Source organism: Leucoraja erinacea, chromosome 9 (genome assembly GCF_028641065.1).
Source record: "Leucoraja erinacea ecotype New England chromosome 9, Leri_hhj_1, whole genome shotgun sequence".
NCBI classification, from domain to species: domain Eukaryota; kingdom Metazoa; phylum Chordata; class Chondrichthyes; order Rajiformes; family Rajidae; genus Leucoraja; species Leucoraja erinaceus.
The window spans coordinates 62,105,731-62,123,514 of NC_073385.1; the positions used below are offsets into that span (position 1 = coordinate 62,105,731).

Genomic DNA, 17,784 nt, shown 5'->3' on the forward strand with positions numbered 1-17,784 from the left:
TTCTCACCTACCAAACAGTGTACGCTCAGTTCACCTGGACCTACCTGTTCTCCTGGTTGCCAACCACTATAATTCCCCTTCCCATTCCCACACTGACTGAAGAAGGGTCTCGACCCGAAACGTCACCCATTCCTTCTCTCCAGAGATGCCGCCTGTCCCACTGAGTTACTCCAGCTTTTTGTGTCTGTCTTCGGTTTAAACCAGCATCTGTAGTTCCTTCCTACCCACACTGACCTTTTTCCTGGGTCTCCTCCACTGTCAAGAGTGAGGCCAAACGGCACCTCATATTTCGCTTGGGCAGCTTACACCCCAGCGGCATGAATATTGACTTCTCTAATGGTAACCCTTGCATCATCCCCTCGTTCTCCAACCCTCCCCCATCCAAGTCATACCAGTTTCAAAGTCGTCTTGTTGAGTCTCATTATCTGTACTAGCAAACAGCTAACCTGGTTCCTTTAGCATCGTTACTTTTTTGGCATTTCTTTCATTCATTTGTTCTATATCTCTCTACATCATCGTCTGTATCTCTCATTTCCTTCTCCCCTGACTCAGTCTGAAGAAGGGTCTCGACTCGAAACGTCACCCATTCCTTCTCTCCAGAAACGCTTTCTGACCCGTTGAGTTACTCCAGCTTTCTGTGTCTATCTTCACGTCCTGGACTCCATGACTGAGGCAGACGCCAGGCCAGTGGGATTTGTCAACATTTTGATGAAGGTTACCGACGTTTTACTCCAGAGCGATTACTCCAACAGTGAAACTCATTCAATCACCACCAAAGAGACCGAACTTTAATTAAAAAAAATCTGTTTAATTCAAATCAAAGAAAAACTTTGCAGAGGAAACTGTGCAGTAAGTAATATTTCATGTTCAATAAATTTATCATCCTTTTTTAATTAACAACATAATTCTTGAGTCTTTTGGGATTTGGATCCCACGGAAACCAGTCAACCTCCAGGAGTTGGATCCATGTTCATATGGATACGTCAAGGCACAGCTGAGGTGTTTAGCCCCAGTTTCACGTCATTATTGCACTGCTCGTCGATTAGGCCCAGCTTTCTGGTTGTTAGAGATGAATAACGACTTGGTCTTCCAGCTGCCCATCGTGTGGATGGCTCTCCATCCCACCTGCTAGGTTGTACGCTGCGTCCTCCAACAAGCTCAGAGGGGCTGTCACATATCGGTAGTCAGAGGTGCCCACTACAGCTGGGCCGTCCATGTTGCCTCCGCTCTGTTCCACCTCCCAGCAAGCCGTGCTGCAGACCGTACTGCACTCCGAAGCTCCTTCCCCCTTCCGTAGGTTCATGTAGAAAGGCTGGGGCTGCTCTGTGACTGGGGAAAGGCCCCGCAAGAGATTTTCCAGTGACACCCTCAAAGATTCGAAGGAGGGTCTGAGCTTGGGCTCAGTGTGCCAGCATCTCTGCATGAGGTGGTACCTGTCTCAACACAAATGGTTAAAGGCTCTCGTTAACAGCCGATCGGCTACAGGGAGATGACGTTCCCCATGAAGCATCTCCAAGGTCACCAAAGAGCACCCATTCAGTCCCTAACTACCCTCTGTCATTCCCATCATATCGATTCTTATCTGCAGCTCCTCCAATGGTTTTGGGTAGCAAGTCCAATATTTTCTGACCTGCTGAAAACTAGCTTGTTTGAGCCCAACCCCCCCTTCCCAGTGGGGGTCCCTCTATGCAGGGATTCTCCCCCTCTACATTGGTGACCTGGGGAGGAGGGTACTGCAACCTGGTTCTCTCGCGGTTCATAGACTCGCCAGCAGCCTGCGCCGTTTGCAGGCTGAGAGAGTATTCGTTCCACGTGTATATGGAGTGTGTGAAGTTGCAGCCCCTGTTCCAGTATCTAAAGGGGCTGCTTCTTGCCTTCTGGTGTTCTGGCTGCACTTCTCACCCACCATCCTCATCTTTGGACACCCTGTGCGTGGGGGAGAGGGTAGGGCTGAAGATGTCCTGGTTGGGTTGTTCCTGGGCCTGACCAAGGTGGAAAACCGCCAGAAACGGCAGCAGGCGGAAGGGGGCTCTGCCCCAGCCGGCTGCCTGCCCCTTTTCCAGGGTTACGTCCGTGCCCGTGTAGTTTTAGAGAGGGACCAAACGCTGTCCACGGGCTCCCTGGGGGATTTCCAGGACTGCAGGTCACCACGGGGGGTGGAGTGTATCCTCAATAAGGATTGTAGCATAGATGTTCAAAAATGTAGTGATTAGATAATTTGGTGAGTTTGTACTAGGGTGGTGGGTATGTCACCGCGGTTTTGTTTTGTATCATAATTAAACACATTATTTGATACAAAAAATAGATTTTTTTTTTCTTGCCCAGTCACTGAGATGTCCCAGAGCTGAAACGTTAACTGTTTACTTTCCCACAGATGCTGCCTGACCTGCTGCGTTTCCCCAGCTATTTCCACTTCGATTTAGAATCAGGATGTAGTGGGAACGCAACTCAATTAGAGAGACAAGAGACTGCACAGGTTGGAATCTACAGCAAAAAAAACCAATCTGCTGCTGTAGGAACTCAGCGCCTCAGGCAGCCACTGTGGAAAGAAATGGACAAATGACATTTCAGGTCAGGACTCTGAACAAGAGTCTCGACCCAAAACATCATCTATTCCTTTTCTCCAGAGATGCTGTCTGACCCGCGGAGTTACTCCAGCTATTTGCCCTTCTTCAGGCAGTTGGAAGTGTGGAGGAAAAAGCTGGTGGAGGCAGGGACGGGGCAAAAACGGGCAAGTGATAGGCGGATACAGATGAGGATACAGGTGAAGGAGGGGGGGAAGGGGGGGGGGGGGGTGATAGGCATAGTGAGCGAGGGTAGAGGAGAAATGAAGAGAAAAATATGTTAGACAAGGAAGGAAGAGGAGTGAAATTTAAAACTGGAGTGGAGGGATATGGGTGGAAGGGGGTGGGGGAGGTTAGAAAGAAGGGGGATAAAAGGGAAATGGGTTGATAGCAAGTATTGAGGAGGGGGGGGGTGAACGTAATGAAGAGAGGAAAGGTTTAGGTCGATGGTTTAATTTAGTTTAAAGATACAGCGCAGAAACAGGCCCTTCGGCCCACCGGATCTGCGCCAACCAGCGATCCCCGCACATTAACACTATCTTACACCCACTAGGGACAATTTTTTAAACATTTACCAAGCCAATTAACCTACAAACCGGCACGTCTTTGGAGTGTGGGAGGAAATTGAGGATCTCGGAGAAAACCCACGCAAGTCACGGGGAGAACGTATAAACTCCGTACAGACAGCACGAGTAGTCGGGATTGAACTCAGGTCTCCTGCGCTGCAAGCGCGGTGAGGCAGCAACTCTATCGCTGCACCACCGTGCCGCATTTTAATGGTCTACTGGGAGGAAGGTGTGTGCACAGAGGGGAGGGGAGGGGGTGTGAAGGGAAGATGGGGGGGTTTACTTGAAATTGGAGAATTCACTCTGGCAATAGAGAAGGCAGAGGCCAGAGAACCTGGTATGGGAATGTGAAGTGAAGTTAACAACCAGGAGATCCAGATGGCTTTGGGGGACAAAGTACAAGTGTTTGGCAAAACAGTCACCTAATCTACGCATGGTACGTAATCTACGCCTACGTAAAAAAGGAGGCCACATCTGGAGCAACGGCTGCAGTGGACGAGGTCGGAAGAGGTGCATGTGAAATTCGGTCACACTTGGAAGGACTGCTGGGGTCCCAGAATGGAGGTGAGAGAAGCGGTTTCAGGCAGAGATTCTGGGGAGGGGCAGGTTGAGTGGGGAGGGATGAGTGGTGGGTCTCATCAGTGACAATAATGAGTCGGCGTACAGGATGGAGGTGGAGCTGCTTACAGAGTGGTGTAGATCTCACAATCTCATCCTCAATGTGGAAAAGACAAAGGAAATGGTGATCGATTTCAGGAGGGCTGGAAAACAACATCACACTCCGCTGCATATTGATGGAGCTGCTGTGGAGAGGGTCAGCAGTGTGAAGTTCTTGGGACTTCACCTGGCGGATGACCTGACCTCTACGACCAACACCACAGCAGTGATCAAAAGAGCTCAGCAGCGGCTCCACCCTCTCCGGAGACTAAGGAAAGCAGGTCTCCCTACTGTTCATCTAAGGACCTTCTATAGGGGCACCATCGAGAGCATATTGACCTACGGCATCACTTCCTGGTTTGGGAGCTGCAAGGCTTATGAGCAAAACCAATTTAACAGGATAGTGAAGACAGCCAGCAGGATCATTGGTGCCTCACTCCCTTTCCTGTTGGAGATCTATCAGAAGCAGAGCATCAGCAGAGCCATCTCCATTATCAAGGACCCCTATCATCCATCACACCACATCTTCTCCATTCTGCCATCTGGGAAGAGGTTCAGGAGCATCAGCTGCAAAACCAGCAGGATGCTACACAGCTTCTTTCCACAGGCAATAAGACTGGTTAACGGACTGTGTCCCCTCCCCATATATCACACACCAACACATCTAACCTCGCCCATACTTTGACAGCTAGGCACCTGTCAAAGCAAAGCCACTGTTCGGTCTGAATGTCTGTTTTTATTTCAAATTTTGGGCCTATTTTAGATATGGTAATTTTAATTTTTAAAGCTATATGTATTTATTCTGTTTTTATTAACCGCACTGATGGGAACAATTTTTTTGATTCATCTGTGTATGCAAGTACTCAGTTAAAATGACATTAAAGTAAATACTGACTACTGAAATACTGAATACTGAACCAAGGAGTTGTGGGGAGAGAGGTCGCTGCAGAGAGGGATGGGGATGGGAAGATTTTGACTGGTGGTAGGATCACGTTGAAGGTGACAGAAATGTCAGAGATTGATATGTTGTCATGGTCATACAGACCCTTCAGCCCATCAAGTCCATTCCGTACTTTTTTAATCATTTATAAGGTCATAAGAAATAGGAGTAGAATTAGGCCATTCAGCCCATCAAGTCTATTCTGCCATTCAAACATGGCTGATCTATCTCTCCCTCCTAACCCCAATCCTCTGCTTTCCCCCATAACCTCTGACAACTGTACTAAACACAAAGGACTTTAAGAAGGATTAAGACTTTAAGAAGGATCCTCAAAGAAGGATTTCTGAAGGACTTTAAATAAAGACAGACGTAAATTGCTGGAGTAACTCAGCGTTACAGGCAGTATCTCTGGAAAGAAGGAATGGGTGATGTTTCGGGTCGAGACCCTTCTTCTAATGCAATATGGCCATCACATTCTGTTTTTATTGCATTGGAATTGGTTTCGCAAGAGAATCTGGCCTTCTGCAATAATCAACGGCACCCATTTAAAATCTCGTCATGTAACAGAATATCACGACATTAATCAAACACAAGAGGCCTATCTATAACCCTGCTCCATTTTACAAGACAAATTTCTCCTGACCCCATTATTTAATAACAATAACTATATCCAACCCTGCCCTTTGTTCATAGCACTGAGAACTTTTTAACCTAAGAACTACATTCATTTCCACAAATTGTTTTAAAATAGCAAAACGTCTCAGGGGATTTCCCAGTACAATTATAATTAAAACTGGTGAGATGTTAAAGCAAGTGACCAAACAGTGAACAGTTAAAGAGTAAGATTTGGGAAACACCGTGAAAGGAAATGCGAGGCGGAGCTGGTCCAAGGGAGAATTTCAGAGTTCAGGGCCTTTAGATGATAGGATGGTAGATGAATCAAATCCAAGGCAGATTATGAGGTGCTTGTGGTTTGTGGTCTATAGTTTATGTGAGGTCACAGGGCTGGCGATGAGCATGGCACAGAGGTGTTTATCTGATTGATTAATACATAGAGGAGTGGTCCCTTCAGTTCACTGTGTCCACGCCGATCATTGATTATGCCTTTCTGTTTATCCCACTTTCGCATCCACTCTCTACACACAAGGGACAATTTACAGAGGCCAATTAACCTACATCCTGCACGTCTTTACGATGTGGGAGGAAACGGGAGCACCTGGAGGAAACCCATACTATACGGTCACAGGGAGAACGTGCAAACTACATGTTGACTTCACCCGAGGTCAGGACGGAACCGGGGTTTCTGGTCCTGGGAGACTGCGGCTCCACCAGCTGAACCACTGCACCTTAACATTAAGCAGCTGAATTTTAAATGAAGGGTTGTTTTGACTGGGAGTTCAGTTTAGTTCATCTCAGTTTAGTTTATTGTCGTGTGTACCGAGGTACAGTGAAAAGCTTTTGTTACGTGCTATCCAATTAGCAGAAAGACAATACATGATTACAATCGAGCCATTTACAGTGTACAGGAACATGATAAGGGATTAACGTTTACTGCAAGGTAAAGCCAGTAAAATCCGATCAAGGAAAGCTCGAGGGTCACCAAAGAGGTAGATAGTAGTTCAGCACTGCTCTCTGGTTGTGGTAGGATGATTCAGTTGCCCGATAACAGCTGGGAAGAAACTGCCCCTGAATCTGGAGGTGTGCGTTTTCACACTTCTATACATAGAAACATAGAAACATAGAAATTAGGTGCAGGAGTAGGCCATTCGGCCCTTCGAGCCTGCACCGCCATTCAATATGATCATGGCTGATCATCCAACTCAGTATCCCGTACCTGCCTTCTCTTCATACCCCCTGATCCCCTTAGCCACAAGGGCCACATCTAACTCCCTCTTAAATATAGCCAATGAACTGGCCTCAACTACCCTCTGTGGCAGAGAGTTCCAGAGATTCACCACTCTCTGTGTGAAAAAAGTTCTTCTCATCTCGGTTTTAAAGTATTTCCCCCTTATCCTTAAGCTTTGACCCCTTGTCCTGGACTTCCCTAACATCGGGAACAATCTTCCTGCATCTAGCCTGTCAAACCCCTTAAGAATTTTGTAAGTTTCTATAAGATCCCCTCTCAATCTCCTAAATTCTAGAGAGTACAAACCTATACCTGTTGCCTGATGTGAATTCCCTGCCACAGAGGGCACTGGAGGCCAAATGACTGGATGGATTTAAGAGAGAGTTAGATTGAGCTCTAGGGGCTAGTGGAATCAAGGGATATGGAGAGAAGGCAGGCACGGGTTATTGATAGGGGACGATCAACTATGATCACAATGAATAGCGGTGCTGGCTCGAAGGGCCAAATGACATCCTTCTGCACCTATTTTCTATGTTTCTATGGGAGAGGAGAGAAGTGGGAGTGGACAGTGGGAGTGCGACTCATCCTTGATAATGCTGCTGGCCTTGCTGAGGCAGCGTGAGGTATAAATTGAGTCAATGGAAGGGAGGTTGGTTTGTGTGATGGTCCGGGCTGCATACACAATTCGCTACAATTTCTTGCGGTCTCGTGTCGACCAGCATGTACAGAGTAGATGTTAGCTAGGAATGCACACAGATTTGCATCGGAGTAGTAAATTTGCCGAGGACCGTACTCACAATTCATCGGAGCAGTTTGAGGGTTGCTTCAACCTCTGTCCCGATATGAGGTAGTCGTAGAGTTCTGCATTCTCAACCCCTGGGTAGGGGGTCTGCCCTCTCGCTGCTATCTCCCACATGGTCACCCCGAATGACCACTGGAATCCAAATTTCAAAAACACGCAGTTAAATATAGAAAACATGCGCAAAGTACACCAGCTTAGTCAAACGTATCTCACTAAGTGCTGGGCACAAGTAGTGATAGGGACAATGGATTAAAGGAAAGCCCTCTTATAACAAACATCCTGGCTCTATCTACAAGATCACTGACCGGAATATAAGCAATTTCTAGTATGGGGCCTTCACTAACCAGGCAAGAAATCTGAAGGTAGACAAAGTGCTGAAGTGCTTCAGTCTGAAGAAGGGTTTTGGCCTGAAACGTTGCCTATTTCCTTCGCTCCATAGATGCTGCTGCACCCGCTGAGTTTCTCCCGCACTTTTGTCTACCTTCGATTTTCCAGCATCTGCAGTTCCTTCTTAAACAAGAAATCTGAAGAAGGGTCTCGACCCAAAACGTCACCCATTCCTTTATCTCCAGAGATGCTGCCTGTCCCGCTGAATTACTCTAGCATTTTGTGTCTATCTTCAGTGTAAACCAGCATCTGCAGTTCCTTCCTACATAAGCATTCGTGGCCTATAGTTGAATTGCTCGGTGTTGATGATGGGGTTCTTCCACAACTATAACTATCTGGTGCTTACAGCCAGCTGAGGACATTTGGCGAGAGGGTAAAGACTGGGACAACACAGTTACTTCTCTAAACTCCATGGGAACTAAATGAGGTTTTCAGCCATTCTGTCTTCAGCTTTGCTGATACCAGTTCATTTACTTCTGAATGTCTTTTTTTTAATTGCTGACTGTGGTATGAGATATTTAATTTGGTCAGTGCAACCATTACAGAGGAAGATTGCAGCGTGCCCACCTCTGCATTGCACTTTTAGTGAAAGTGAAAAGATACATTTCCACGCTGCAACCCATTTGTATTGGTGTTTGTGGAGCTTTATTGGGGTTAGTTGGCTGTATTTCACAGGCCGTGAATTGGTTTGCGGCATGAACAGCCACATGAGGCACAAGTGCAGTTTTGCTCTGCCCCTCTGCCCATCGGTCTGCTGCTTGTGGCTCTAGCCAATGGTTCATCAGGATAACCTTCAGGAATATCTGGATTTGCCACAGGAGGCTGTGGAGACCAAGTCAATGGATATTTTTAAGGCAGAGATAGATAGATTCTTGATTAGTACGGTGTCAGGGGTTATCGTGAGAAGGCAGGAGAACGGGGTTAGGAGGGAGAGATAGATCAGCAATGATTGAATGGCATAGACTTGATGGGCCGAATGGCCTAATTCTGCTCCTATCACTTATGACCTTATGATTCTTGCTCCTATTTCACAAGTTCACGTTATAGGAGTAGAATTAGGCCATTCGGCCCATCGAGTCCACTCCGCCATTCAATCATGTCTGATCTCGGCCTCCTAATCCCATTTTCCTGCATTCTCCCCATAACTCTTGACACCCGTTCCAATCAAGAATCTGTCCGTCTCTGCTGTAAAAATATCCACTGACTTGGCCTCCACACCCCTCTGTGGCAATGAGTTCCGCAAGATTAACTATCCTCTGAACTAAAGATCTTAGTGTTCTTAAAGATCAAAGCGGTGACTAAAGTCATAGGCTACACTTGAGCAATGTAACAGGTGTTATCTATATACATATAGGTATGCATGGACATTGTACATTACCACATCGCTGTGAACTGTGTAAACATTATCTGCCAAACTCTCCAGTGCAATCCATTTGACAGGCAGCTTGCTCATGCTCCCTTGTCTATAGTAGTCTCCACTGTACAGCTTCCGGGATAAGCCAAAGTCTGCCACACACACACGCATATCTTGGTCCAGCCTAGAAAAACATTCATGCATTCACAATAACCAAAGGCGTGCAGACTTGTGGGTTAATAGCCTTCTGTAATTTACCCCGAGTGTGTGTAGGATAGACCTTGTGTACGGGTGATCATTGGTCGGCGCGGACATGTAGAATGAATGAATGCATGAATGAATGAATAAGTTTATGAATGTCTGAAATGCAGTTGTACAGAGCCCTAGTGAGACCACACATGGAGTATTGTGTACAGTTTCGGTCCCCTAATTTGAGGAAGGACATTCTTGCTATTGAGGGAATGCAGCGTAGTTTTACAAGGTTAATATCCGGGATGGCAGGATGCTGAGAGAATGGAGCAGCTGGGCTTGTACACTCTGGAGTTTAGTTTAGATGAGGGATCTCATTGAAACATATAAGATTGTTAAGTGTTTGGACACGCTAGAGGCAGGAAACATGTTCCCGATGTTGGGGAAGTCCAGAACAAGGGGCCACAGTTTAAGAATAAGGAGTAAGCCATATAGAACGGAGACGAGGAAACACTTTTTCTCACAGAGAGTGGTGAGTCTGTGGAATTCTCTGTCTCAGAGGGTGGTGGAGGCAGGTTCTCTGGATACTTTCAAGAGAGAGCTAGATAGGGCTCTTAAAGATAGCGGAGTCAGGGGATATGGGGAGAAGGCAGGAACGGGGTACTGATTGGGTATGATCAGCCATGATCACATTGAATGGCGGTGCTGGCTCGAAGGGCCGAATGGCCTAATCCTGCACCTATTGTCTATTGTCCATTGACCACCCGGCTGATTCCATGTTCCACGCCTCCGCAACATTCACCGACAGTGTTATCATTAACAGGGCGGCACGATGGTGCAGCGGTAGAGTTGCTGCCTTACAGTGCTTGCAGCGCCAGACACCCGGGTTCGATCCCGGCCATGTGTGCTGTCTGTACGGAGTTTGTACGTTCTCCCCGTGACCGCTTGGTTTCCCCCCAAATTTTTCGGTTTTCCTCCCACACTCCAAAGACGTCCAGGTTTGCAGGTTAATTGGCTTGGTATAAATGTAAATTGTCCCTAGTGTGTGTAGGATAGAGTTAGTGTGCAGGGATCGCTGGCCGGCGTGGAATCGGTGGGGCGAAGGGCCTGTTTCCGCGCCGTATCTCTAAACTAAACTAAAAATTTAACTGACAGCTATATTTCAGTCTTGCCTTTGGACGGTAGCTTTTGGTTTCAAGACCCACTCCAAAGACTTGTGCGCTAATGTTTGGGCTGATAGTTTGCAGCAGTACACAGAGAGCGCTGCACTGCTGAGGTGCTGACTTTTGGAGAAAGTTCTGTAAATGTCTATAAATCTGTGATGGGCTCCTGCCAATTGTCTTATTTTCACAGTCCGCATTAATCCTGATCACTCTTTCTCAGAATAAGACTAAATATCTTGTGGTGATTTATCATTTCCTCTCAAGCCCATTCTCCTGCCTTCTTCCCATAAACTATAACACCCTTACTAATTAAGAATCTGTAAATCTCCACCTTAATCGCCTCCACAGCCTTCTGTGCCAATGAATTCCACAGATTCACCAACCTCTGACTAAAGAAATTCCTCCTCATCTCCTTTCTAAAGGAACGTCCTTTAATCCTGAGGGTATGGCCTCTGATCCTAGACTCTCCCATTAGTGGAAACATCCCCTCCACATCCACTTTATGTAGGCCTTTCACAATTCGGTATGTTTCAATGAGGTTCTGCCCTCATCCTTCCAAACTCCAGAGAGTACAGACCTAGTGCCTTCAAATGCTCATCATATGCTAACCAACTCATTAACCATATAACCATATAACAATTACAGCACGGAAACAGGCCATTTCGGCCCTACAAGACCGTGCCGAACAACTTTTTTTCCCTTAGTCCCACCTGCCTGCACTCATTCCATAACCCTCCATTCCCTTCTCATCCATATGCCTATCCAATTTATTTTAAATGATACCAATGAACCTGCCTCCACCACTTCCACTGGAAGCTCATTCCACACCGCTACCACTCTCTGAGTAAAGAAGTTCCCCCTCATATTACCCCTAAACTTCTGTCCCTTAATTCTGAAGTCATGTCCTCTTGTTTGAATCTTCCCTATTCTCAAAGGGAAAAGCTTGTCCACATCAACTCTCTATCCCTCTCATCATTTTAAAGACCTCTATCGTCCCCCCTTAACCTTCTGCGCTCCAGAGAATAAAGACCTAACTTATTCAACCTTTCTCTGTAACTTAGTTGTTGAAACCCAGGCAACATTCTAGTAAATCTCCTCTGTACTCTCTCTGTATCCTCATTCCTGGGATCATTCTTACAAACCTCCTCTGGACCCTCTTCAACACCAGCACATTCTTCCTCAGATATGGGGCGACAAAACTGCTCACAATACTCCAAATGCTTTCTGACCAATACCGTACAAGTGTATCACTCCTGTTCTCCTCCCTTAATACTTGAAGGTGCTATTCTGACAGCCTTGCAAGAGGCTTTAATCTCATCCTCATAGACGGGTGAAGACAATGCAGTCATTGGACACAATCAGTTTCAGGAGATCGTCTCTCTGATTGTGAACAAATGTTCAGAAACTATTTTCACTGCCCCTTACAGACTCAATAAATGAGAGGTTCAAGGTGGAAACACCAGCCCGGAGGCAGGTTTGCTCAAGGAAGATGATGCCGAATGCCCGTGAGGTACAGTCCAGATGAGACACATGGTTGAGGTGTCAGCAGGGTGGGTGCTGGAGGTCTCGCAGCGACCAGGAGATGGCATCAGATGCAGCATGCAGTGGCACGCCGTGGTGTGGGGAACACTGACAGCATCACCAGGCCGGGTTGACCTCTGCAACACTGACCCACGAAGACTACAGGCCTCTATGGCCAAGGTAGGTCTCCACAGTTTTAAGAAATTGAACCTTGAAAAGGGCACATGATGGCACTGGAAATGTGCTGACTCTTTGTGTACTGCCTCAGTGAATTCTACTATTCTTATGCCCCTGTCTCACTAGGAAACCTGAACGGGAACCTCTGGAGACTTTGCGTCCCACCCAAGGTTTCCGTTGCGGTTCCTGGAGGTTTTTGCGATGCTAGTTGAAGGTGGTTGCCGGAGGTTGCAGGTAGTGGAACATCTTACCTTCCATGACCTGCAACCTCCGGCAACCACCTGCAACCTCCGGCAACCACCTGCAACCTCCGGCAACCACCTTCAACTAGCATCGCAACCGGCTTTGACTAAAAAATTACCGATTTTAAAAACGGCAACCTATTTTTAGTCGCGGCCGGTTTTAAATTTTTTGAAATAATTGGCGGAACATAGAAGAAGCGGAAACCACTTTCGACCATCAGGGAGACTGACAAAAACCTCCGGGAACCTCAAGAAAACCTTGGGTGGGGCACAAAGTCTCCAGAGGTTTCCGTTCAGGTTTCCTAAGTGGGACAGGGGCATTACACTGAAATTTGTACTCATTTATGGTTGTGCTATGTGTAGTATGATTCTACTGGACTGTATGCAAAACGACAAAGTTCACGTGATTAGCTACATGTGGCAATCAAGTACCATTGGGTTTGGCAGAAAGATCTACTGTGTGAGGCAAATAATTATATCCAATTTTGTTTTAGATTAGTTTTATATTAAGTTAACATCAAAATACAAACACTAGCCCCGAAAACAAAAATCAGTTATCAATAAATATATTTTTCTAAACTGTAAAATTACTGACCAATAATAAACAATAAACTGTCAAATACCTGCCTGTAATTCACCTGCACACACTCTGCTATCAATTGCACCATTGAGCTTTTCCTCATTCCCTCGCCTCAGGCTCCTCTCTGCTCTCACTGCTCATTCACCTACATTCCCACAGTCCAGACACGTTACTGCCTCCTCAAGCCCACGTCACTCCTCTCTCACCACATGGTTCACAGGCTGCGCCCTCATATCAAAGCCGCCATCTTTAAATCATTTTGGCGGATTAGGCCGTTCGGATTTTAGTAATTTAGTTTAGAGATACAGAGCGGAAACAGGCCCTTCGTTCCACCGAGTCTGCACCGACCAACAATCCCCGCACATTAACACTATCCTACTCACACTAGGGACAATTTACATTTATACCAAGTCAATTAACCTACAAACCTGTACATCTTTGGAGTGTGGGAGGAAACAGAAGATCTTGGAGAAAACCCACGCAGGTCACAGGGAGAACGTACAAACTCCAGACAGACAAGCACCCGTAGTCGGGATCGAACCCAAGTCTCTGGCACTGTGAGGCAGCAACTCTACCGTGCCACCTACCATACTCAAATTTTATCAACTATTTCATCGTCCCACCAAGCAGAGCATACAGTTAGTTCACCCCACTCCACCCCAACCCACACAATAAGTGCCCACTTACATGCAATTGCGTGTGGCCAGATCCCTGTGGATGAAGTTCTTGCTGCTCAAGTACTCCATTCCCTTGGCAATATCGATCATAAAATTCAACAGTGTTTGGAAAGGAATCTCCTGAAAGACAACGAAAGAGAGTTAGAGAGAGGACCCATCCAAACTAGGGAATATGAGGCTAAGGGGAGGTGGGGAGCAGAAGGTGGGTGTGGGGGTAGGTGTTGATAGAATAGACCCTCCAATGTAGGCATGTTAGTGAGATTATGCCAAATATCCTACAGTTGGAAATGGAGATAAAAACAATCGAGCCATGGAAAATGGTTTGAGAAGGGTGAGCTAAGACAAAGTGTTTTGGTCAAAGTCTCTGGTCCCTCCGTCCCCATTGTTTAATTATTCTGTATTTCTTGAGTATTCTGTATCTTCTCTCTTTCTATTTTTTTTTTTTCCTTTATGTACAACTACTACGGACTGACGTAAAACTGCATTTCGTTGTACTCATACTTGTATTTGTGCGATGACATTAAAGTTGAATTGAATTGAATTAATTAGATTAAATGACAAGCATCTGGAGTTTTATTGATTTTTGTTTTTTTTAATTGGAGTGCTGGTGGAAAAGAGAAAGTTGAAGATACAATTGCAGAAAATGTAACATGGGAGGTTAAAGGCAGGCAGGGCTGTGCAGAAAGTCAGGTACATCAAAGCATCCAAGTGCTTCGGTGGTGTTTGAAAAGTGACTTGCAATTGTACTGATAAAGGATAATGCGTAGGTAAGGCCACATTTGGAGTATTTGGTCATAAGGTTATAAGCGATAAGGGGCTGTCCCACTGCGGTGACCTAAGCTGCGAGTTTAGACGAGTTTGCCCTCGACTCAAACTCGCAGCATGGTCGACACGAGGTCCTAGGAGGTCCTATGAGATCACTGGAACTCTCCTTCATGCTCAAGGGAATTTTCCGAATACTTGTGGTCTCAGCTAGGTCGCGGAAAAATTTTCAGCATGTTGAAAATTTTTCCGCGAGTAAAATTAAGTCAGCACAGGTCTTTTCGACTCATAGTGTAGTGGAGTAGGGTCGCTATTTAGTTACAGGCAGTCGAGGGCAGCTGTAGGCAATCTCCTTCGCTGACCGGGCATTTTGATTGGCTCATTGGAGTTTTCGGGACCAGGGAAAACCGACCAGTAGATAAAATGCCCGTTAAACTTTATTAAACTTCTTAAAAGTGTCTCCACTCTTCTCCCCCCCCCCCCCCCCACGCTCTCTAAAGGACTTACCATAAACTGTTGCAACCGTTTAACCATTTAAGGTGAGTGGGACAGCCCGTTAAGGAGCAGAATTAGACCATTCAGCACATCAAGCACATTCCATTGTGCTCAGTTTTGGTCGCCTTACTATAGGAAGGATATCGTTAAGCTGTAAGATTTATGAGGATGGTGCCAGGATTTGAGGGCCTGAGCTATAGGGAAAGGTTGGGCAGGCTGGAACTATATTCCTTGGAGCATAGGAGGCTGGGGGCTGATCTTATAAAGGTGTATAGAATCATGAGAGGAATAGATAGGGTGAATGCACAGAGTCCTTTATCCAGAGTGGGTGAACCGGAGGCCATAGGTTTAAGTGAGAGGGGAAAGATAAATTAATAGGAACGTTTGAGGCAGCTTTTTCACAAAGACGGTGGGACGAGCTGCCAGAGGAGGTAGTTGAGGCAAGCACTATAACAGCATTTAAGGCACTTGCACAGGACATAGAAAGGAAATATTTACAGGGATATGGGCTGAACATGGGCAAATGGGACCAGCCTAGAGGGTTATCTTGGTCGGCATGGACAAGATGATACACACAATGTTTCAAGGCGGGAGCCTGGGACTGTTCTCATTCTGTGTCTTCAGTGGGACGAGACAGCCACAGAGATCTCAACAAGGGAGAGGACCAGAGTTCCTACCTCAAATATGCCACGCCACAATGCACCATGCACCATGTACCACCACAATGCACCATATACCACCATATAACAAGCAGATCGATTCAACTTCAATGCTACAATGTCCTTCAACAATTAGGCAAGAGGACAGGCCTCAGTGTTGCCAGCACTGACTTACACGGGTAGGGAGATTGCAACCTTCACGTGGTCCGCCCTGTTTCGGCGAATGCAATCAACCCGGCATGCACAATCAAATAAAGATCAAATAGAACGAGTTGTCTTACAACTTTAGGCTGTGCACGCCATACGCATGAAGAAGAAGAAGAAGACTTACAACTGGTTGGTCTCCCAGCCGGGAGAGTACGAGGTAGGTGCGCAGATCTCCATGCTTCATGAACGGCAGCAGGACCATGGGGACGGGAAGCCGGCGATGCGGTCGACTCTGGAGACTCACCCCTACGCAGCGAGGAGAGTGAGGAAGAAAAGAAATGGTGAGGGTAGTTAATCTGTCGACCTCATTGCCAGTTAGTGGATATCTTTTCATCCAAGTCAGTGGATATTTTTAAGGCCAAGTCTTGATTAGAACGGGTGTCAAGGGTTATGTGGAGAAGACAGGAAAATGGGATTAGGAGGCAGATTCGGTGTGGACTCGGTGGGCCGAAGGGCTTGTTTCTCTAAACTTAACTAAACGTGTTGGAGCCGTGCAGCAATAAAACAGACCCTTCATCCCACCACATCCATCTCGACCACTTTGCCTAACCTCACTAATCCCATTAGCCTGTATTATGATCGCCTTGTTCTATGCCTTGCCTATTATGATCATCTTGTTCTATGCCATGCCTGCTTAAACCCAGTGTTTATAACTGATTCCACCAGCTCCTCTGTCAACGAGTTCTAGATATTTCACTCTCTGTGTAAAAAAATAACTTACCCCTCAGGTTCCCTTTCAAACTACTACCTCTTGATTAGTACGGGTGTCAGGGGTTGTGTGGAGAAGGCAGGAGAATGGGGTTGAGAGAGAGAGATAGATCAGCCGTGATTGAATGGCGGAGTAGACTTAATGGGCCGAATGACCCAATTCTGCTCCTATCACCTATGAACATAGAAACACAGAAAATAGGTTCCCTCTTGTTTACGAGACCCCTACCATAAAAAAATAATATCTACCCTATCAATACATCCCACAATCTTAACACACCTCAATCAGGGGGTCACTCCTCAGCCTCCTTTGCTCCAATCCTCTCAATTTACAAAAGTTCATTAAAAAAAATATTTCCTAGGAAACCTGTCAACCAGGTTATGGGTGTAGGTTTAATTTTTAATTATTCTCTAATGTTTAAAATGCCTGGGGTGTATAAAAAATAATTCCATCTCCCTTGGTTTTAAAATTACTGGTGCCTCACATTTATGTGTGCTTGATTGGAATGTTCAAATAATCCACGGTTGATTAATACCAAATCCAAATTTACATACCGCATTTTTGAAAATTACACGCTCAGATTTACGCCTGTTTAAATGTTTATGTTTAATTTACGCTTTTTTGAATTGCGCGCTGCGTTTCTGGCAGGTGACCCCCACGTACAACACGGGGTGCCTGTGTTACACACTGGAGAGGATTCTTGGCAGGCAGAGAGCGAATCCCTTTGATTGGATGACTGAGAGCCGGTTCACTTCATACCATGACGGGTGTTCAGTTCCATTTAGTATATGGTCACATGTACCGAGTTACAGTGGAGTTACAGCTTTTGTTGCATCAGTGGAAAGAAATTCATAGAAACATAGAAAATAGGTGCAGGAGGAGGCCATTCGGCCCTTCGAGCCAGCACCGCCATTCATTGCGATCATGGTTGATCGTCCCCAATCAATAACCCGTGCCTGCCTTCTCCCCACATCCCTTGATTCCATGAGCCCCTAGAGCTCTATCTAACTCTCTCTTAAATCCATCCAGTGATTTGACCTCCACAGCCCTCTGTGGCAGGGAATTCCATAAATTCACAACTCTCTGGGTGAAAATGTTTTTTCTCACCTCAGTCTTAAATGGCCTCCCCTTTATTCTTAGACTGTGGCCCCTGGTTCTGGACTCGCACAACATTGGGAACAATTTTTCCTGCATCTAGCTTGTCCAGTCCTGTTATAATTGTATATGTTTCTATAAAATCCCCCTCATCCTTCTAAACTCCAGTGAATACAAGCCTAGTCTTTTCAA

General features: G+C 46.1%; 1 protein-coding gene across 1 annotated transcript in view; it reads right to left on the minus strand.

The window, feature by feature from the left end:
* Positions 1-787: 787 nt before the first annotated feature.
* tyro3 (TYRO3 protein tyrosine kinase) overlaps positions 788-17,784 on the minus strand; it is a 79,148-nt gene continuing 62,151 nt past the window's right edge. Inside the window, exons 15-19 of the mRNA XM_055640982.1 lie at positions 15,913-16,034; positions 13,676-13,785; positions 9,141-9,300; positions 7,371-7,507; positions 788-1,433 (exon numbers count right to left, since the gene is read on the minus strand). Of these exons, the coding sequence (XP_055496957.1) occupies positions 1,064-1,433; positions 7,371-7,507; positions 9,141-9,300; positions 13,676-13,785; positions 15,913-16,034 (899 nt within the window). The 3' untranslated portion in view covers positions 788-1,063. The remainder of the gene's footprint in view (positions 1,434-7,370; positions 7,508-9,140; positions 9,301-13,675; positions 13,786-15,912; positions 16,035-17,784) is intronic.